Raw genomic sequence first — 21,338 nt, forward strand, 5'->3', positions numbered from 1 at the left:
GTTCTCATCAGCTACCGTCTGGGTTATTACAGCCACTCCCAATTCCGGGGCGAGTTTGGGAGGACATTTCTCTAGATTTTATTGAGGGTTTACCGCTTTCGAGTGGTGTGGATACCATCTTGGTAGTTGTCGATAGATTCACCAAGTATGGCCACTTTCTGGGTTTAAGGCACCCGTTCACTGCTGTCTCTGTAGCTGCTGTTTTCCTCAAAGAAATCGTCCGCCTTCATGGGTTTCCAGCCTCTATTGTCTCAGACCGAGACCGTGTGTTTCTCAGTAATTTCTGGTGTGAACTATTTAAGTTGCAGGGCACGGAACTTAAGCGAAGTACTTCGTACCATCCACAAACGGATGGCCAAACTGAGATTGTTAACAAGGCAGTAGAGACTTACCTGCGTTGCTTTGTTGGATCGCACCCACGGCATTGGTTTAAGTGGCTGTCGTGGGCTGAGTACTCTTACAATACATCTCCTCATTTGTCTACCCAGTTTACTCCTTTCAAATTGGTGTATGGGCGAGACCCACCCCCTCTTATTCGTGTGGGATATGGAGAGACAGCTGTAAATAGTATTGAAGAGCTGCTTCAGGAAAGGGATGCTATTTTGGACGAATTACGTGTTAATTTGTTGCGAGCACAGCAACGTATGAAGTTGAATGCTGATGCTAAGCGCCGAGATGTGGAGTTTGAAGTGGGTGACATGGTATATCTGAAATTGCAACCGTACAGGCAGCGTTCGTTGGCCAAACGACCTTATGAGAAATTGGCGGCTAAATTCTATGGACCGTTTGTTGTACTGCTTAGGGTGGGATCAGTTGCTTATAAATTGGATTTACCTGCAGAAAGCAAAATTCATCCGGTATTTCATGTATCTCAACTTAAGAAGGCAATAGGCACGACGTTGTCTTGTCCGACCATTCCCACTCAATTGAATGCTGACTTGGAGCTCGTAGTTAAGCCAGCACAGGTCCTGGACGTCCGTTACAGAGGTGTTGTGGACAAGGATCACATGGAAGTGTTACTTAAGTGGGTCGGTTTACCAGAGTTTGAGGCGACATGGGAAGATGCCACCATGATCAGTAGTCGTTTCCCTGACTTTCACCTTGAGGACAAGGTGCTTCTCTGGGGGGCTGGTAATGTCATGCATGCAGGTCAACGGTCAAAGGGGATACAAGTATATGCTAGAAAGAAAGGGAAAACAGCCGTTGGGGGCTCTTTTGGTAATTAAACAACGGAAAGAAGCTGCTAGAAGGTGGGGACCAGGAGAGGTGATAGAAAAGGGGAGGAAAAGGGAGAAGAGGGTTTTATCGAGTTAGTAAGGTTGTTAAACATTTGGGAGAGATACTGGGGCTCTCGAATCGCCCAGGAGTGTACTGATCTGTTCTGCAGTCCTTTTGTGCTTTTGATTAATGGAATTGGAGTCTCTTTTGTGCGTAACTTGATTTGTGTTGTCGATTTTGTGCTATTGTGTTCAACTTGCTAATTAGGGTTTCGAATCTAGATCTATTTTCTATTACAAAAACATGTTAAGTTGCCCTAAAATAAGTGTAAAAAATGATACTTTAAAAAATGTAAAAAAAATAAAAATTGATGATATTTTTAATGATGTACCTATGTCAACAAAAAACTTCTAGAGGACTGATTGTTACATATCAGAATAATAAAACAAATTTTTAGAACAAATTCATGCAAATACTTTATTCAAACAGAAAGTTTGTGTTCCTTTGACAGAAAACCAGCCTCAAACACATGTATAGAAGTTATAACCATTATGGCAGGACAACTCTATAGAAGTTACAGAAGCACACCCATTAAAATTTTAAATGCTTAATCGCTGTTTGAACATCCTTGTCTCCTCTACCGCTGCAATTAAGCACAACCTTTGTCCCATTTGGTAGGTCTGGGCACAGTTTCTCCAAATAAGCTAGTGCATGAGAAGTCTCCAACGCTGGAATTATGCCCTCAAGTCGAGATAATCTTGTAAAAGCTGTCATATCCAACAAGATATTAATGCAAATTAGACACTAGATTGGAGAAACTAGAAAAATGTAATTAGTTTATAATAATCAGAGAAATGGACGGGAGAAAATCATTGCCTAACAGATATATTTCTACAATAGATGTCAAAGTTGTAACGACATATAGGCATCATAATATATATCTCGGGTGTATAAAACCAGAACTTTGGGGGGTTAAGTTCATGGTTAATGAGCCCGGTTAACGGGAATCGGAACCTTAAACCCATGTGTTAGTGTTTGGATTATCAATTTAATGTATGGAATGGGAACCTCATTCCCACTTAGTGGGTAATCATTTCCTCCACACTCCTTGGGGTACCTAATACCATACCCCCCATTCCGATTCCTGATTCCCATTCCCATCCGCCATCCAAAAGGGCCCATATATGTAAGAGTAGACACATACCTTCCAGAGCTTCTTCATCGGTAATACTATGATATTCAGCACGCCCCATATCTTTAAGGAAACTGTGTTCCGGTCCAACTCCGGGGTAGTCCAGTCTAGGTAACACAAGGAAATTTTCTTGTCAATTAAAATTTAAAGAACATAATAAACTTAAAAAAGAATTATCAAAAGTTTCTGTACCCTGCACTAATTGAATGAGGCTCAGTTATCTGCCCATCATCATCCTGTAGTAAATAGCTCATAGCTCCATGCAGCACCCCGACCTCTCCTTTTGTTAAGGTGGCAGCATGCTTTCCACTATCAAGGCCAAATCCTGCCGCTTCCACACCAATCAACCTTACATCTTCATCTTCAACAAATTCGTGAAAAAGCCCCATTGCATTTGAACCGCCACCAACACATGCAACCAACACATCTGGTTTTCCACCCCATTTCTCTAATGCCTGTTTCCTTGTTTCTTTACCAATCACAGCATGAAACTCTCTTACCATCATGGGATAAGGATGTGGCCCTGCAACAGATCCCAATATGTAATGGGTTGTTTCCACATTAGTCACCCAGTCCCGTATGGCTTCTGATGTAGCATCCTTCAATGTGGCTGTCCCAGCATGAACTGCTCTGACCTTCATAATTTATAATTTCACAATAAAAAAAGTGTTTTGAGATCAAATTCAACAAGATGTGGATTACTAAAATATGAACATTAGCACAAACTAGCAATGTGAATACAATGTATCTATACCATGTTATTGTTTGAAAAAGTAAGTTGCATAAGAAAAACAGCAGATACAGGAAAAGAAGAGATCTGCTTCATACATAATATCAATATGCTAAGACAGTCCAATTTATTAAAACAATAATTCCTATACCCAAACTAAGGTATGAAGATAAGCCTCAGCTCAGCAATGACATGTTAATATAAAAATTAAAAGATCGAACCACAACAATAGGTGATTGCAATTTAGGAAGCCAGATAAACCAAATGCAAACAGTAACATAGTTTGTGGATGAGGCCATGATAAAATTTACTTTGCTAAATACAGCTAGTAAAATGAGGTAACATAGAAATTAGAGGAAAAAAGTAGTTAAATATATCTACAAGCCTTCTAACTAGTTACTGCACATTCAAGGACACAAGTCATCACAAAGAACTGCTGAAACATCTAACATGACATAAACATAAACCAGTGTGTTAACACATAAACATTACTTTATACAAGAACAAATTGTGCCTTCAAATTTTGTTTAAACAAGGTCGAAAAGTAGAGAAGTTGAGTATAAGAATGATACCTCTGCACCAAGAAGCCTCATTCTGAAAACATTAAGTGACTGTCTTTCCATATCTTGAGCACCCATATAAATAATGCATTGCAAGCCAAAGCGTGCACATACAGTGGCAGTGGCAACACCATGCTGACCAGCCCCAGTTTCAGCTATGATACGCTTCTTTCCCAATCGTTTAGCAAGCAATGCTTGTGCAACAGCATTATTAATCTTGTGTGCACCCGTATGATTAAGATCTTCCCTCTTGAGGTAGATGAGTGGCCCTTCCCCGTTTGGGCGTTTGTAGTGCTCAGTTAGTCGTTCTGCAAAGTAAAGAGGGCTTTCTCGACCAACATAATCTTTCAGTATCCCATCCAACTCTTTCTGCACAAATCGTTTTTTCAATCAAAGATAAAATTCCAGGGATATTGAATTAAAATCTTGTTTTTTCAAAGCCTTACATTGAAGTGGTAACACCTCGGTCTAAAATCAAAAGACGATTCCTTTTTCATTTTATTTACGATATCAAGTAATCAACTCAAAAAAGCAAGAAATATCCCACACAGTAGTTCATTTCGAGGATAACATAAGCCCAGTAAAAGAATGCTTCACAAAGCCATAACCAATAACACCTCGGACCCCTTTTTCATTTCTTTACAACATGAACACAATAAGCATAAATCCAAACAATTACCATATAAAACATAAGCTAACACAAGATATAAAGCAACATATCAGCGACAACAAAAAGAAATATAATCTCTAAAAATGATAATCACCTGAAAATCTTGGTCACTAGCAAGAGCTTTGAAGGCGGCTTCAAGCTCCGTAAGCGCGTGCATAAGAGTCTCAGGCACATACTTGCCACCGAACTTCCCAAACCGACCAAACGAATCGGGTCTCTGAAGAACACCCAAACCCGACCCACTGTTCTCTTCTTGGCCCATTACTTGCGGCTTGGTGGTAAGAACGCAAGAAATGGAAGAGGGTTTGGATGGCAGAAGCGTAAATTTGTGGGGATTGAGGGGTAAATTGGGGAAGAGTGAAGATTGCGGGTAGGGTTTGACGAGGGTTTGAATCCTGCAAGCTGGGTTTGTGGTGGTGGTGGAGAAGGCCATGTCTGGATTGATGTGTCCTTATTTCTTCCTTTTATTTGTCTTTGGTGTTGGTGTAACTGTCGATTATATATATCGATTATTTATGAATTTATCTGGCACCGTTTGGTATCTGATATCCGTTTTCTGAATAAAAGATTTGGTTCCTTTCGGTTTCAGAAACATATCAGATTTGCCGATGCCATGTCTCGGTTACAATAGAAACACCCAATCAATTCTGTGGCCATTCAAATCTGCAGTTTGGTTTTCTAACTTATCAGGGAATATTTAGTTTGGATTTTAGACTACTTTTGTTTGTTAGAATTTATAAATTTAAAAATGCTAAATTAGAAACAAATATCTTATCTCAATTTAAAATCATTATGATAAAGATTTTTCGATTTGTAAAGGAAAAAAAGGATGTCTTCGATTGAATTTTATGTTTTTTTCGTTTACGAAATTTAGGTATATTCAATTCGGATTTTATGAAAATATCTTGAAATTTTGAGATATATACTTAAGAATTTAAGTTATCCTTTGATATTCAATCAAGATTTTAAGTCCATTAAAATCAGATGATGTTAATATTAATGAATTGTTTTGTACTTCAAAAAATGAAAATTTTTATTATGGCCTGTTTGAGAATCAGAAAATGAAATTCTGGATTTGATGAGATAACCTGTTTGAGAATTTAGATTTGGATTTCATTTAAACTCCAAACATTCAAATATTAGTATAAATCTCAGAATGTTAAATGACAATTCAAATCCTTTCATTTGAAATGAAATTCATGTTTCCAAACAGCCTCTAAAATTATTCGATATATATTATGCTTTTTAAAATTTCATCATAATTCATTAAATTTTAAAATATGATATCTGATATCCGTTTTTTGAATAAAATTATTTGATTCCGTTCGGTTTCAGAAACATATCAAATTTTCTGGGAAAAAAAGAAACATATCAAATTTGGCTATGCTATGTTTAAGCTGCAACCAGTGTTACAGATATCGGAAATCGGACCTAATCGGTTGAGGTACCGATTCAAGGATTAATCAGAAATCGGGGATTAATCAAAGTGGAAATCGGAGTTATTTTAATATTAAAATATTATTTAATATTTAGTTATTATTATATTAGTTATTTAGTAACTAATATATTTACAATATTTATAAATCTATAATTATACATATTTAAACTAATATAGTATTTTAATTCTAATAATTTTTCATATATACTTCCATTAAGAAATATATATAAGGATTAATCGGATTTCAAAAATCGAATCGGTGACCGATCTTTCAGGGGATTAATCGGGGATTTATCGGTTAAATCGGGAATTTTTAAAACACGGGCTACAACAGAAACGCCCGGTCAATTTTGTGGCCATTCAAATCTGCCGTCAACAGAAACGCTAAGTCAACAGAAACAATTTTGTGGCCATTCAAATCTGTCGTGAACAGAAACGCTAAGTCAACAGAAACTTATCAGGATTATTGTTTGGGGTTCCTGTTGCAGACAACAAGAGCAGCTTTTTTTTGAAAAACAGGTGAAAATTTGTTTGGTAAATCTAACAACAGCTTTTGACTGAAAAACTGCTTCTAAAAAAAGCAGGTCCTCCCATGCTTTTGGAAAAAGCTGCTTTCAGTTTTTGTAGGAAGCTGTTACAAATTTCACTATCAAATCTCACAACAAAAAATATTTTTTATATTATAACTTAAAATAAGAAAATATCAAAAAAATTACCAAACAGTTATCTGATTTCTACAACATCACTTTTTTTACCTGCACTTTTTCTGAACGCACAACAATTTTTAACAGCACTCCCAAACAGACCCTTAGTTTGTATTTTAGAATATTTTTATTAGAATTTACAAAATTTAAAGTTGATCAACCAAAATATAATTGTCTTATCATAACTAAAATCTTTATAATAATATACTTTATGATAAGATATTTGGCATTGTAAAAATTGTTAATATAAAGAGTTTATTTAAAATAGAAGTATAAATATAGATTTATAATTTAAAAAGATAAATAGCTAATGTGTTTAAATTACATTTTATATTTTAAATGTACAAAAATATGAAAAATTTACAAACGAATATTTTATTAAAATTATATATTAGAATTGAACTAAAAAAGAACCACCGTTTGGCAGTACTGTCACATCCAGCCATCCAGGCACGTATCCAGGGTGGGGGCGGTGGGGTACTTGCCCCCACTGATTTTCATAGTAAATCCGTATCTCTACTATCAAATTAATCAAATGTTTTAGTTGCCCCCATGGTTAGGGTGTTGTGAGTTCTCATTGTAGATGCAAGTTCGATTCCTTAGAACAGTTCTAGCTACGTCCCTGGTTACATCATGGATCTTGGAAGCACAAACAGAACTTTGCGAGCATTCTTTAGCCATGTTGTGTTTGTCACCTTAGTACTAACTAGCACCGTAGCCCGTGCGAGGCACGAGCATGTTCTCATATGCGTGATGAATATTGTTATTCTTGTTATTGTTCGACAGTGTCAAAAATAAAGAGTTTAAATTTTAGATCCTTGTTATTACAGTGCAGTGTAAACATATCTTTTATTATTAGAGTGCGATAACTGTTAGTTGTCCTTAAAATAATGTAAGCAAAGTGTCACAATGATATTCCTGTATCAGTGAAGTACAACGTTGATATTCAACTGGTTGTAGTGTATCTTCCTCATTCACCTTCAATATATTTTAATTATTTTTTTTTAAAAAAAATGACTATTTCGACTAATAATTCACCTAAGAATTTAATTAAACTTATAATATATTGTTCCACTGTCAGTGGAATATCATACTAATACTCCTCGACACATGAAGTATCACCCTGATAGGTAACTGGTTGTGACGTATCATCATGATAATCCTCTTATAGTAAAAATTTTGTAGATATTTAGGGTCCTCTTTAGCAAAGTAACACCTTTATATTCAACTGGTTGTGGCATATCATCCTGATAATACTCTGATATTAGAGTATGTTGTGGGTAGTTAAGGCCCTTTCTAATTGAATATTTATATTTTGATTAAATATAGTTGAAAATTGATTATTTCAGTCGAAAATTTACCCAAAAATTTAACCAAGTTTATAAATATGTTGCTCCACTCATAGTGGGAAATACACTGATACTCCTCTACCCGTGGATTATCACCTGATACTCAACTGGTTACGATATATCATCATGTTAATCCTCTTGCAATCAAAGCTTTTGTTGGTATTTAGAGCCTTCCTTACTAAATATACTTATTTTGGTTAAATATTGTTGAGTCACGGGCATGCTGGGTATTAAGGGCCCCAACTTACTGAATATTCATATTTTGGTCAAATATTGTTGAAAATTGGGTAGTTTGGCCGAGCATTTATCGAAAAATTCAATTAAGTTTTTATTAATATATAAGTTTCACTTTGAGTGGAATATCACACTGTAGGAGTATCATCCTAATACTCCTATATCATTGGAGTATCATCCCCATACTCAATTAATTGAACGTATCACCATGATAATAATCTTACAGTCAAATATTTTACGCATATTTAGGACTTCTTTACTAAATATTCATAATTTAGTTAAATATTGTTGAGACACGATCACACGGAAATGTTCTCATACACGTGGATGGATGTTGTTATCTTGACGTTGTCCAAGTGTTAGGTTTGGGTTCTTGTTATTGCAAGGTAATGCATTAACCATTAATATGAATTAGATATAGTTGTCCTTATAATAATGCGAGTAAGGCATCACACTGATATTCTTTTACAAGTGGAGTATCATATTGATATTTGACTGACTGGCCGTATCAACATGATAATACTCTTGCGGTCAAATATTTTGCGAATATTTAGGACTTCTCTACTAAATATTCATAATTTGTTTAAATATTGTTGAGACACGGTCACACGGGAATGTTCTCATGCGCGTGGATGTTGTTATCTTGATGTTGTCTAAGTGTTAGATTTGGTTTCTTGTTATTGCAGGGTGATGCATTAACCATTAATATGAATTAGATATAATTGTTCTTATAATAATGCGAGCAAAGTATCACTGATATTCTTTTTCAAGTGAAGTATCATATTGATATTTAACTGGCTGTCGTGTATATGTTGCAAAACTCCGAATGAAATATCACATGATATCCAATTGATTGTGACGTATCCTCATAATAATTCTTTTACGGTAAAATATTTTAGAGGAATTTAGGGTCCACATATAATTTAGATAGGCATTCATCCAAGAACTTTATTAACGTATTTTTGTTAAAATTTATGCAAAATTAGATTTTTTGACTATAAATTAGTTAGTGTGGTACATGCTTTGACGATGTAATTAATTACCTACCCATTAATAACTAACATATTATTTACGAATTTAATTATGAATAAATTAATATGTTAGTTGAATCACACATATTAATTATAAATATTAGTTTAATGTATTAATAAAGAAGGTAAACACATCAATTACATGTCTAATAATGAATTTATTAAAGTCTTAGATATAAGTACACGTATTAATTGCAAGTTACTAATTATATGAATTTTAATTAAATTATATATTCAACCGACTATATAAGATTAGAGTTAGAAAGAGTTATGTAATAGTTCGTGTTTATCTTGAAATAGAACACGTTAAAGTTAAAAAGAGTTATATGAAGGTTCTTATTAAAAAGAGAGATATTCAAAATTGTATGTTTATAATTTTATATATAACATCATTATAATTTTTTTAATGAAATATTATATGATAATAGATTGTTATGAGTGTTTTTAGTATTGGAAACTGTTTAACAATATAATACTAATTGACTCCACATTTGTAGACTTATAGTACCAAAATTATAGTATAGTATAGATAATAGATAGATTACATGGAAAGATGTTGAGTTTGTTAAAACATCCGATTTGCACTTGTTGCAGGAAGAGCGCATTGACCCTGACCCTCAATGCTCTTATGAACTTTGCAAGAAAGGAACCAACCCAACTAAGACGAACTGAACCTGACATACACATCTTTTTCCTTCTGTCCAAAGTTTGGTAATAGTCGGTAAGTTGTTAATTTTAACAATGTGCGACTTCTCAAAAGAAATTTGGAGGGAGGCTTCCTGTCCACTTTGTTCATAGTATTCGGCCACCTTATACTATGTTTTATGCAGAGCTGCATATCTTTTAGAGCAAGTCCAATGCAATGTTATAAGTGGTGTCATTTCTATAATTTGAAATCAAATGCTAAAAATCTCAACTCCAATGGGGTTCTATATTTGGATGCAAATATGCATATATGCATCCTTGGTTCTAAATTTGAAACCAAGGATGCATTTATGCATCCATGCCACATCATCAACTAGTTATAATTGGTATGTATAGTGGTGAGCTTTAAATAAAGTTTAGGAGAGAGGGACTAAAGTTACTTAAATTTGGAATTATTTGGATGCAAAATGCATCTAGCATTGGAGTTGAAGTTCTATTTTAGCAACAAAAAACACTTTTTAGTGCTAAATTATAACAATAGCTATAGCTATTTTGCATCTTGCATTGGACTTGCTCTTAGGTTTTAAAATTGTCAGGACTTCTCTTTCATACGCCCTCCGTTCCTAAATAATAGTCGCTTTGACTTTTTGCACGTATTTTGAGGTGCAATAAAAACATATTTCTACATGTTATTTTTTAAATTTTCTTTTTTTTAATAAAAATATAGATGTCAAACTTTTATTTAGAAAAAGAAAATTTGAAAAATAATACGTAGAAGTATATTTTTTGGACACCTTAAATTACAGGCACAAAATCAAAGCGACTATTATTTAAGAACGGAGGGAGTAGTTTCATGTATGTCTGTGTGTCATGTCTCAAAGTCTGTTTCAACTTTCAAGCGGACTAGTGAACTGTTGCAAGCAGAGGCAAGGGATTATTATATTCCCTTTTTCCATTTTCATTGTAGATTGTTGTCTCCTGATTTATAGAGCATTTGTTCTGTGATAAAAGCTAGTCTTAATTGTTTTTGGGCAAATAGACCCAAGTTTACTTAAGTTCCCACTGATTTGTATTTTGTGTCATTGTGGAGGCGTTAGGCCATCTCCGGCAGTTGTGATCCAAAAATTCAAATTTGGATCACCAACTGATCCAAATTCTGATCTGATCCAAATTTCTGACCAACTAGCGTGATCCAAATTCTGATCCAAATTACTTTTTGTATATTATATTACATAAATTTTATATTAAACTATATAATCTTAAATTTAATTTTTATTCATTATTAACTATTTATATCATATTTAATTAATTAATTTAATTATTATTTTAACATCGATCAAAGTATCTCAAAATCAAGGAAATGAAGATAAAGCTCAAGGATCTCAAAATCATATGAATAGTTACGGACAATATTTTGATCATGTCAAAGCAAACAGAAATAATATGTTTGACTAAATCAAAATTTATATTTATCGTACTGTTTTTTAGTCATTTCTCGGTATAGTAATTATTTTATTTTATGCATTTTATGTACTCTCTATTTTATGCATGTAACGTACTCTTTTTTTAATTTCAATGAAATTTGCTTTCCTATTATTCTAAGTTTTTACTAAAACATTAATTTTATTAATTATTAATTATAAACTATTATTAATTAAATATTAATAATCACAAATTAATTTTAGATAGAATAAACGAAATATATAGAAATAATCATTATTTTATAATAAAGTAGATCCAAATTTGGAAGGAGAATTTAGGATAATCTGACCCAAATTTGGATCTTCGGGTTACTGCTGAGTTTGCTTATTTCTTGAGGGCTACTTTAAGCATGACTTGCCTGAATCTGTCATTCTACCCCTATTAAAAAAGGCAACCCATCTAACACATTCTGATCCTCCAAGTACAGTATTAGTCAAAATTTGGTTTCGTAGCCGCGAGTAAGTTCTACTGCATGAGAATTCAGCGGATGATGATCGTCATTGGCTGCAGCGGTTGTGATATATTGCTTCTTCGCTCCCAGAAGGAAATTTGGATGTGGTCTGGATGAATCTGAATGGAATTGTGTAAATTCTTGGCATTTGGTTGAGTTTCTTCTGGTATCTCTCTCACATATGAATTAGATAGCATCGTATGCTCCATGTAATGGCTTTTTGTTGTTTGTAAGATTTTCAACTTAAGTGAAGAGATTAAGTTCATATGTTACTGATTTTCTGGTTTTATTGTACATTATTGATCTATGTTCTGCATCAGTTTTTAAACAAGAAGATATTTGACTGGCCTTGGTGCCAGATTTAGCTACCTCAATCCTGTAACCTAGAGTTAGAGTTAGATTGACTACTGGGCTACTGGCTAATCTACAAGAATTTGATTATTTTTTTTCTGACTAAAATATTACTTTTAGCAGTGGTATACGAAAATTGCAAGCTCTGTTGGTTCATGTAATCTTGGTTGCCTATCTACTGCATATATTAGAAATACTACTCAAAGAAATAAAGAAATTTCTACAATCTAGTAGTCGATGACGGGTTCGCCAGGTGTCAGATTACGCTCCACGGACCATGGCAAATTAAAGAGTTTTGCCACCAAAAACTTGAAAATCTTGCTAACATTGATGTTGTGGACCGCGCTTGAGAAGAAGAGAGTTGCTTTCATTGCCTTTGCATATTCTCTTGCCTGCATTTAGTAGAAGATAGTTACAGTATTCACACAAGATAGTTATGATCAATACGCATAAATACAAACTGAAACCGTGCAGAAGGGGTGGGAGGTGTGGGAGTTGGGGGGCTTCATGCTGCGGATAAAATTTTGTACCTGGATCACTATTGTCCATTGAAGATCTGGTGGAAGCCGGATGAAGTCATCAAATTTGGTCCCAACTATTATGGGAAGTGCAGTCTGCAGCATGGCAATGGCATAATCAGACAGGTGCAAAATGAAATTTATGACATGACCAGAAATTACAGTTGGAAGAACAAAATTAAGCCACTGGAGAGCTTATACTGCTGGTTTTGTTTGTGTTCAAGTTATCTTCTGGAGATGGTGCTTCTTCTTTGTGTGTGTGTTTGCCTGATTTAAATTCACAATGCAAAGCATAGGGATAGAATGGAATGGAGGGAGGATGGAATGTATTTTGTACTCTAACATAGTGTTGGTTTGAGAAACTGTCTATAATTTTCATTCCTTCAATCATTCCATTGCTACTATTTTAACTAGAATTTTAACCTCATGTTTTGGAAGGAATGCTCATTCCACTTCTACATCATGTTTCCTTTCAATCTTTATCATAAGAAATTTAAACTCATTCGTATTTAGGCAATATATTATCTCACACTTTCATCTTTCTCCATAAAACTTGTATATAATTTTTCATTCCATTCTCCCCTCATTCCATTTCATCCAAGTGAACACATCCTAATAGAGCAATAATATAGCAACAATAGGGCTCACCTGATTCCATTTCCTTGCTTTACCATACCACTCAACTACACTGTATGCACACGGAAAGATTAAGCTAGTTAGCTAACTTATAAGAATCATGATTAGTGTTATGAGAAGCATTTATGCACACCATGTTTGGTACCTATATAGTGTACACCTGCTAGTCAGATCAAACATGAACAAAATTGCTGCAGCATCTTTGCAAGCAAGCGGAACCTGGTCTGCTGATTCTTTGCCACCTACAGATGATCACAATCAAGAATACCTCAACAAAAATGGACAGGCCAGGATCATGTCAGACTCTGAATCCTTTCTTGTGAGAGTTCAATATCTTAATATTGATTCCCGAGTTGATTTTGAAAAAAAAGCCCTAAAGCATCTCCGATAGGCTTTTTAAACAGCTCTTTAACTTCAAATTTGAAGATGTGTAAAACTAGTGCTATCGAATAAGTTCTCCGATAGGCTCTTTAAACCAGCTTTTACACGCTTGGTATCGAGCACGAGCAAATTCATAAATAATTCTGCAATTGACAAGACGAAGAAAACAAAAAAAAGGGTAATACCTCCAACGTCCCATATAGTAAAAGCAATCCTTGCTCCCTTAACAAGCAAAGACCTATCAGTCAAGTTCAGCCCCTTCGTTTCCAAGCATCTCGTCTCTAGTTGCTCATCATCTGTATACTTGGCCTTGAAAACAAAATTCTTAACAATAAAACAGAGCTAAATACACCCGAAAAACAGAACAAAACCAACAAGCACTCACCACAAAGCTCGTTTTGCCAACTCTGCAATCACCCAACACGATAATTTTAACCGTAATAAAATCGCAATCCGAATCATATCGACAAGATGCAGAACTGACGGGAGTCTCCTCGTTTGACGAACAAGAATAATCGAGGTCATTAAAACGGTGATAATCAGCTGGCCTCCCTGTGGAACACACAAGTATTCTGTCCCATACGAACCTCGAATATTGCCGCACATTTTCAGTAACCACGCTCCAAGTAATATACTTCGGAGCCATGAAAAAAATTTTGAGTTTCATATTGGTTTCATTGAGACTTTTAGTAGGGGAAGAAGACTTGGTTCTATTGTTTGTTTTGTAGCTCGTTTGTGTAAAATATGTTGCTTGCTGTGTTTTTTCTGCTGGACTTTTGTTCAACGTCTTTTAAGGTGTATGTTAGTATGTATAAAATAAAATATTTGTGATATATGATTCTGATTTTAAGTTGAAAGTTATCATGAAAATGTACAATTTACATAGGGAGTGCTCACCTTTAACTTTTTGCATTTTCCCACCTATCAAACTATTCCAGATGTGCCGGCTTATTGTTGTTTACGTCTCTGTTTTGTTGAAACCAAATTGGTGTTATCCCTAATTTTATAAATGGGTTGCTTAAACATCAGATATGCTCCACTTTGACAGTCTTTTAACAGATTTTGTAGGTTGCTAACAAACATTTTTTAATTATATGTCGGATTTTTGTTAAATTCAATTTTATTAATAATAATGTTTCGTTGCACAAAAATTTTCATCAATTAAAATCTTCCACCTAACAGATATTGCATTGAAAACTCAAGTCACTGAAAAAAAAAAATCAAACTAACTTGTGACTTTAAGTAATTTGTTTCAGAATAAATCTTAGCGTACATCCTTATTCACTACTAATACACTACCTGCTTTTTAGGGTAACATGTGACCCCCTCTCTCACTTGTTTTTTTGTTTGTTATCGATTTACGTGTGTTTTAACAAATTCTTATTACTTAGTCAAATTTTCACCTTTAACTTCAATCTCAAGAAAAACTTTCTTATGTAATTTTGATTTTACAAAATATTTACCGACTATAATATAATTATATTTTAGTATATAATATGTAATTTATATAAAATTATATTATGAGTTTATATAATTATAATTTTAGTATATACGCATTTGATCCATCATATATATATTTAAAAAATTATAGAGGATGTATCATCATATGAGGTTATATATATAATATATATATATAATTATATATTTAATATGGCTTAATATTTACTGACCATAGTTTTTAAATAAAAATTATATAATATTAATAATTATACATATAATATTATAACTTTTATTAATATATATATATAATTTTATTAATATATGTATATTAAGATTTTATTTAAAAATTATGTGAAAGTTGTCGATGAAAAAAAGTCCAGGAGCTATATAAATTTATTGTGTGTAAGTCTAAATGTAAAGACAACCCTATCTGTTACATAGGGATGATAACTCAACAATAGAACAGGACAAGTAAATAACACTACGCCTGCACCGGAATTGGAAGATACGAAGACAAAGGTTGAAGAAGCCATCTACAGTCTTGAAGGAATAAGTTCACTGGAAGAAGTTCATTAATATGTTCATGCCTCAGTGAAGAATAAAGATTGAAGTATTCAAGATTGTGGAAGCAATGAAGATGTTGTCCAAGTACTCGAAAGATTTCAGTGCAACCCCTGAAGCAAGATATTTCTATATATCTTGGTTGGTTATTTATAATCAACAAACTGAAGCATAAACTAACCCGGAACCGACTGATCAATGTTTGCTGACAAAGACGGTACAATGTTTGACTTCAGTGTTAGTCGCTTGTGAACCAGACCAGTGCACTAAGCGTCATCACGTATGAAGTTATGCAGAGTATTTATCAATCGAAGAAATTGATCAAGTTATCAAGTCATCTATTTCAAGTCAAGCCTTCAGAATATCTCCAGAGTCAGCTGATATAGTTCCATGCAACTACTGCTCAACCGTCATATCGGGAAGTGGCCTAATTTATATATGTGTGCACTTATATATTTGTATATGTACAAATATATTTATATATATATGTATATACGTATATTTAATTAAATATAATATATATAATATATATGTATATATGTTTTTAAACATATGTATATGTATATTTATATGTATATATATTTAAATAAATATATGTATGTATATAGTATATGTATTTATATTTTACATAAACATATATATATTTAAGTGTATATATATATATATATATATTATATTATGTGCATAAATGATGATGTCACGTGTCTACTTGGAAGCTAGCTATGCAAATCCCAAGTTGCGCCTAGTAATCTCCAGTGGCGCCCTTGCTGAGTACATGAACATCCTTGCTCAGAAACTAAGGCTGGAAGTTGCGCCTTATAGTGCCCTGGAAGCGCCTTAGTTGCGCCTTGAAGATGCGCCTGAAGTTGCGCCTTAGAGTGCTCGAGTTGCGCTCGAGTTGCGCTCGAAGTTGCGCCCTCGAAGTTGCGCCTTACAGTGCTCGAGTTGCGCTCGAGTTGCGCTCGAAGTTGCGCCCTCGAAGTTGCGCCTTATAGTGCTCGAGTTGCGCTCGAAGTTGCGCCCTCAAAGTTGCGCCTTACAGTGCTCGAGTTGCGCTCGAGTTGCGCTCGAAGTTGCGCCCTCGAAGTTGCGCCTTACAGTGCTCGAGTTGCGCCCTCGAAGTTGCGCCTTACAGTGCTCGAGTTGCGCCTGAGGTTGCGCCCCTCGAGTTTGCGCCTTAGAGCGCCTGGGAAGCGCCTTGAAGTTGCGCCTGGAAGTTGCGCCTTAGAGCGCCTGGGAAGCGCCCTTGTTGCGCCTTGAAGTTGCGCCCCTTGAGGTTGCGCCTGTTAGCGCCCAAGTTGCGCCTTGTGTGCGCCCTAGTGATGCCCTGTGAGGGTGTTAGCGCCACTAGCGCCCAAGTTGCGCCCCATTGGTGCCCTATGGATGCTTAAAGCTTGAAAATATTCTAAGGCATGGGATTTCTACATACATACACATTGGAAGCACTTGGGACGAACTCAATTCGTCCAGGACGAACTCAAGTCGTCCAGGACGAACTCGTTAACCATGGTTAGTTTATGAAAAGCCTATAAATACCCATGGATTTTGTTCTCATTTGTAACACACTCTCCACCACCTTTATGGTGGAATGGCTTTGTGCCTTGCACACTACTACACACAAATAAATCATAGCTTAGTTTTGTAATATATATATATTTAGAAGCTAGGGTTTGTGAGTGTATGTAGTAGTAGCCATTGTAGCCAACCTTCGGGTTTGGATTTATAGCACCCTTCGAGGTATTTATCAATATACAGATATACCTTGGAAAATATTGTGTGTTGGTTTAATATTTTCATATCCTCAGAAACCGACCCAATAAATATCCGGAACACGAAACCCATTACAGAACTGCAATTTGTTTATCCGCAAGATTCGAAAGAATTTTAAATTGTAGTGAGTATCGTATTCAACCCCCCCTTCTACGATACTTTGGACCTAACATTGTGTGCTAGTTATTTTTCTTTCTTTTACTATTTAAGTAATGTATTTATCAGAATTTTGCTAACAATAAAAACATACAGACAAATAATATTAAATTTTAAAAATAATTTTTGACACATGATACAAGATAAATTTGATATTTAATCATGAAAGGCATAATATAATACTAGCCTTTAACCCCGTGCAAAGCACGGGCGGGTATATGATTCGTAATTTATTAATTATAATTTAATTCTTTACACCATTTTATTAGTATTTTAGTATTAATGAATTGGATTTTAGTTAAATTATATTAACCAACTCGTTATATCTTCTAACGGAAATTTAGCTTTCACAATTTATTATCTATCTATAAATATTTTTCTATATTAATATGTGACAGTTTATTATTCAATTTAAATCAAAATTTTCATATTTCATATATCTTCATATGTTACGTAATGGCTCGTGTTTGTAATGAAATAGAATACGTAAGTGTTAAATTTCGAGTAGAATACGTTATAATTAAAAAGTAGCATCTTTAATTATTTATATGTATTTTAGACAAAAGATATTCAAAATTGTATATTTATAATTAGTTATACGTTTATCTATAAGTAATTTTTAATATTAATATATTTTATTAACAGTAGTTTCACCTTTTTTTTAACTAATTATAAATTATATTTAAAAAGATATTAATATACATAAGGAGTGTTTTTAGTATATGAAACTATTTAATAGATATCTACTTGTAGACTTTTAGTTTTAGAGGAGAGTACCAAACCAAAATTTTGCACGACTACAAATTATACCTATGTTGGCTTTTTATAGTATAGTATAGATTCTATTAGGGTCAAATTCAGTGGAGTCCAATTTAATTGGAGTCTTTAGAGACCAATTTTATAACCATTAGATGGATATCAGATCCTGTGGCTAGCAAATTTTGAAGATATATAGAATATTTTTTTAAAAAATGTTAACCCCGTTGATGTGGGTTAACTATCCCCAAATCAAAATCCCGCACTTCACTCCACTCAACCCCCCCCCCCCCCTTCCCTTCCCTGCGCAGAACAATATCCCACGAAATCAACACACCAATCTCAGAGATAAAAATACGAGTGCTACGGGCGGAAGACAGTGCGAATCAAGAGGAGCTTCATCGCAGAACACAGTATAATGTCATCAGGTTTTTACTCTGAGTTGCTTCCTTCTACTTATTTTGTGCTATTTCGTCTAAATCGATGTTATACTGTATGTATATGCATGTTAGGGTTCTTAATTTGCTAATGTTGTGTTCTGTGTATTTTGCTTTTGGGTGTTAATGGCCGTCGATATAGCAGTGTTTGGTCTAATTGTATTATGTTTTGCATTGTGCAATCACCTTGTGATTAGCTTTGTGGTTGTATATAATTATGCACTATGTTTGAGGTTAAATGACTTGAATTAAGTTCGCAAATGGTTCCGTGGTTGTATTATTTGAATTGATGTACCATGTTTGTGCATAATGTTCTGCACTGTGTTTGAGGTTAGTATGGCCTGAACTAGGAAGCAAAAATCGAAATTAAGTTTGCAAATGGTTTAATGAACAATGGTGAACTTGATTGTGATGTGCACTGTTGTGATTTAGTGGTGCACTAGTATGATTTATTGTTCTGAGCTATTAAGATTTAGTTGTGTGCCTAGTGTTCTGCACTTTATGTACAGTACAATGTTTAAGTATATGCGAATGTGATAGATTTTATTGTATACTCCTGAATCTTAGAAATAAGGGAAATACGGGTGTCCAACTAGTTACTAATTGATATTAATATTAACGTTTTATACAAAATATTTAATGGATGCATTGAATCACCTATGTGTAAATTGTAATTTTAATGTCTTGTACAATTGTTTTATTTTTTTATTGGTGGGGACATTGTGTTTGCAGGACAACGACGAAATTCAAGACTTGCTGAAAGTCCAAGAGTTTTCAATCAGGTGAAGAAAAGGCAGGCTTATGTAGACCTTGGTGAGATAGATCATTCTCCAATACAAGACAAGATACGTCGGGTTCCACGGGCTGAACCTAAAACTAATGTGCATGATATAAGATTAGAGATGAATCTTGTGCGGGATAAAAGAGCACCGGTTTCACAAGATGATAATGACTTTGTCACCCCTCTAAAGAGATTGATAGAGAGTGAGAGACATTTGGCATAAAAAATTTCAGATTTCATAGTCTAATTTGTGCCTTTTAAAAGGATACTAAGGATCGAAATACTGCAACATTTTTGTTCTGTTATCCTAATATATGTTTACATTTTAATCGTTTTTTGTTATGTTCTGAATTGCTTGTTGCAAGTGAGAATGAAGAACATTGGTTCCGCATGCAGAACATTTTGCAAGAATATTTCAAATTTCATAGCCTAAAATATTTTGTATCCCTTAAAAGGGGACTAGTGATCGAACCACTGCAACATTGTTGTTCTGTTCTCTTAATACATGTGTACATTTTAATCGTTTTTGTAATGTTCTGCAGTGCATGTTGCAAAGTGAAAGTGCAGAACATACTATGTTATTGCAGAATCAATGTAAAGTTTCCAAAAAAATTTTAGAAATACAAATCATAGCCATTGGATTATGCAGCAATCGTGTGTTTATGAATTATTTAATGATTTCTTTAAAAAAAATATAATAAGCAACCGTAAATCTCGTCACAGTCTCTTTTTGTCCCGTGTATTTTCCATTTCGAAAATCAAATCCTGCATTTTACCCCAACAAAGAAATCATCACAAGTGGGGAATATATCCATTAAAACAAGCTTCCTACTAAAAAATAAACTTCAATTAGACAGAACCCAACTCGAGCGACGGAGCAATGATAGGAGAAATCTTGTAGTTGCAGAACTCTCGACAATACCGATACATTAACAAAAATGAAAATACCAATTTTTTATGCAGAACAATCCATCTAAACATAATTCTAGCATGTTCTGCACTACTTGACAAATGTGACTAAGATAATAGCATAACGTCTCGACTACCGATACAATAACAAAAATGAAATTACAAATTTGTTATGCAGAACAATCCATCATAACATAATGTTAGCATGTTCTACACTACTCGACAAATGTGACGGAGATAATAGCATAATAGTATGTTCTGGAATTCCACTATCAAGCACATCATATTCATGATTATATGATTTCCGAGTCTGAACTCTCGCTATGTGGCGCAAACACATAACCTACAAAAGTTAAGTACATATATATCGTTAGACAGCTTGCATAACATACACACCCAGAAGATTAAGACACAAGTAAAATGTGACATTTTTTATGTTAAACAATTCCTAAGAACAAATAATTTTATTTTATACTGCTGAACAATGCAAACTGATAAGAAAACCAAAAAATTGCCAACAAATTCAAAAATATGAAAACAACTTATGCAGAACCAAGATTTTAGAAAATAGATAAATTTAATCCCACTGTAGTGCGTACACACCTAAAAGACGACATACATGTACAATGTAAAACAACTTATGCAGAACTATCTTTAAAGAACATATAACTATCACGATTCGAGACTACGATTATTACTAAGAAACCCAAAATCAAACCGATGAAAAGAAATCATATTGATAAACATTATCAAACAAAATCACAAATCAAATAAGAAAAAAGAATCGACGTATTCCACTTGATCATCAACGTGCTACATGCATCTCCACAAGAATCCAGAAACTAGACAGAAACATAGTATGGTAGAATCCTATAAATTGAAAACAAAGAAGGATTTTGATTATATGCAAGCGGGAAGATAAAATGATCTTTGCCTGC

At 34.1% G+C, this 21,338-nt stretch overlaps 2 protein-coding genes across 2 annotated transcripts; both read right to left on the minus strand.

The window, feature by feature from the left end:
• Positions 1 to 1,656: 1,656 nt before the first annotated feature.
• On the minus strand, positions 1,657 to 5,050 carry LOC108215065 (tryptophan synthase beta chain 1). Its single transcript, XM_017387397.2, has 5 exons — positions 4,465 to 5,050; positions 3,713 to 4,069; positions 2,603 to 3,045; positions 2,423 to 2,517; positions 1,657 to 1,985 (listed from the first exon to the last, which is right to left on the minus strand). Exons 1-5 carry the CDS (start codon positions 4,801 to 4,803, stop codon positions 1,810 to 1,812), a joined length of 1,410 nt encoding a protein of 469 aa, XP_017242886.1. The 5' UTR covers positions 4,804 to 5,050; the 3' UTR covers positions 1,657 to 1,809.
• A 7,067-nt stretch (positions 5,051 to 12,117) lies between these two features.
• LOC108211805 (septum-promoting GTP-binding protein 1) lies at positions 12,118 to 14,373 on the minus strand. The gene is made up of 6 exons (XM_017383500.2): positions 13,976 to 14,373; positions 13,776 to 13,899; positions 13,355 to 13,451; positions 13,222 to 13,261; positions 12,586 to 12,669; positions 12,118 to 12,447 (listed from the first exon to the last, which is right to left on the minus strand). The coding sequence occupies exons 1-6, from the start codon at positions 14,255 to 14,257 to the stop codon at positions 12,283 to 12,285; spliced, it is 792 nt and encodes a 263-aa protein (XP_017238989.1). The 5' UTR covers positions 14,258 to 14,373; the 3' UTR covers positions 12,118 to 12,282.
• Between the last annotated feature and the right edge of the window lie 6,965 nt (positions 14,374 to 21,338).

Source organism: Daucus carota, chromosome 3 (genome assembly GCF_001625215.2).
Source record: "Daucus carota subsp. sativus chromosome 3, DH1 v3.0, whole genome shotgun sequence".
NCBI classification, from domain to species: domain Eukaryota; kingdom Viridiplantae; phylum Streptophyta; class Magnoliopsida; order Apiales; family Apiaceae; genus Daucus; species Daucus carota.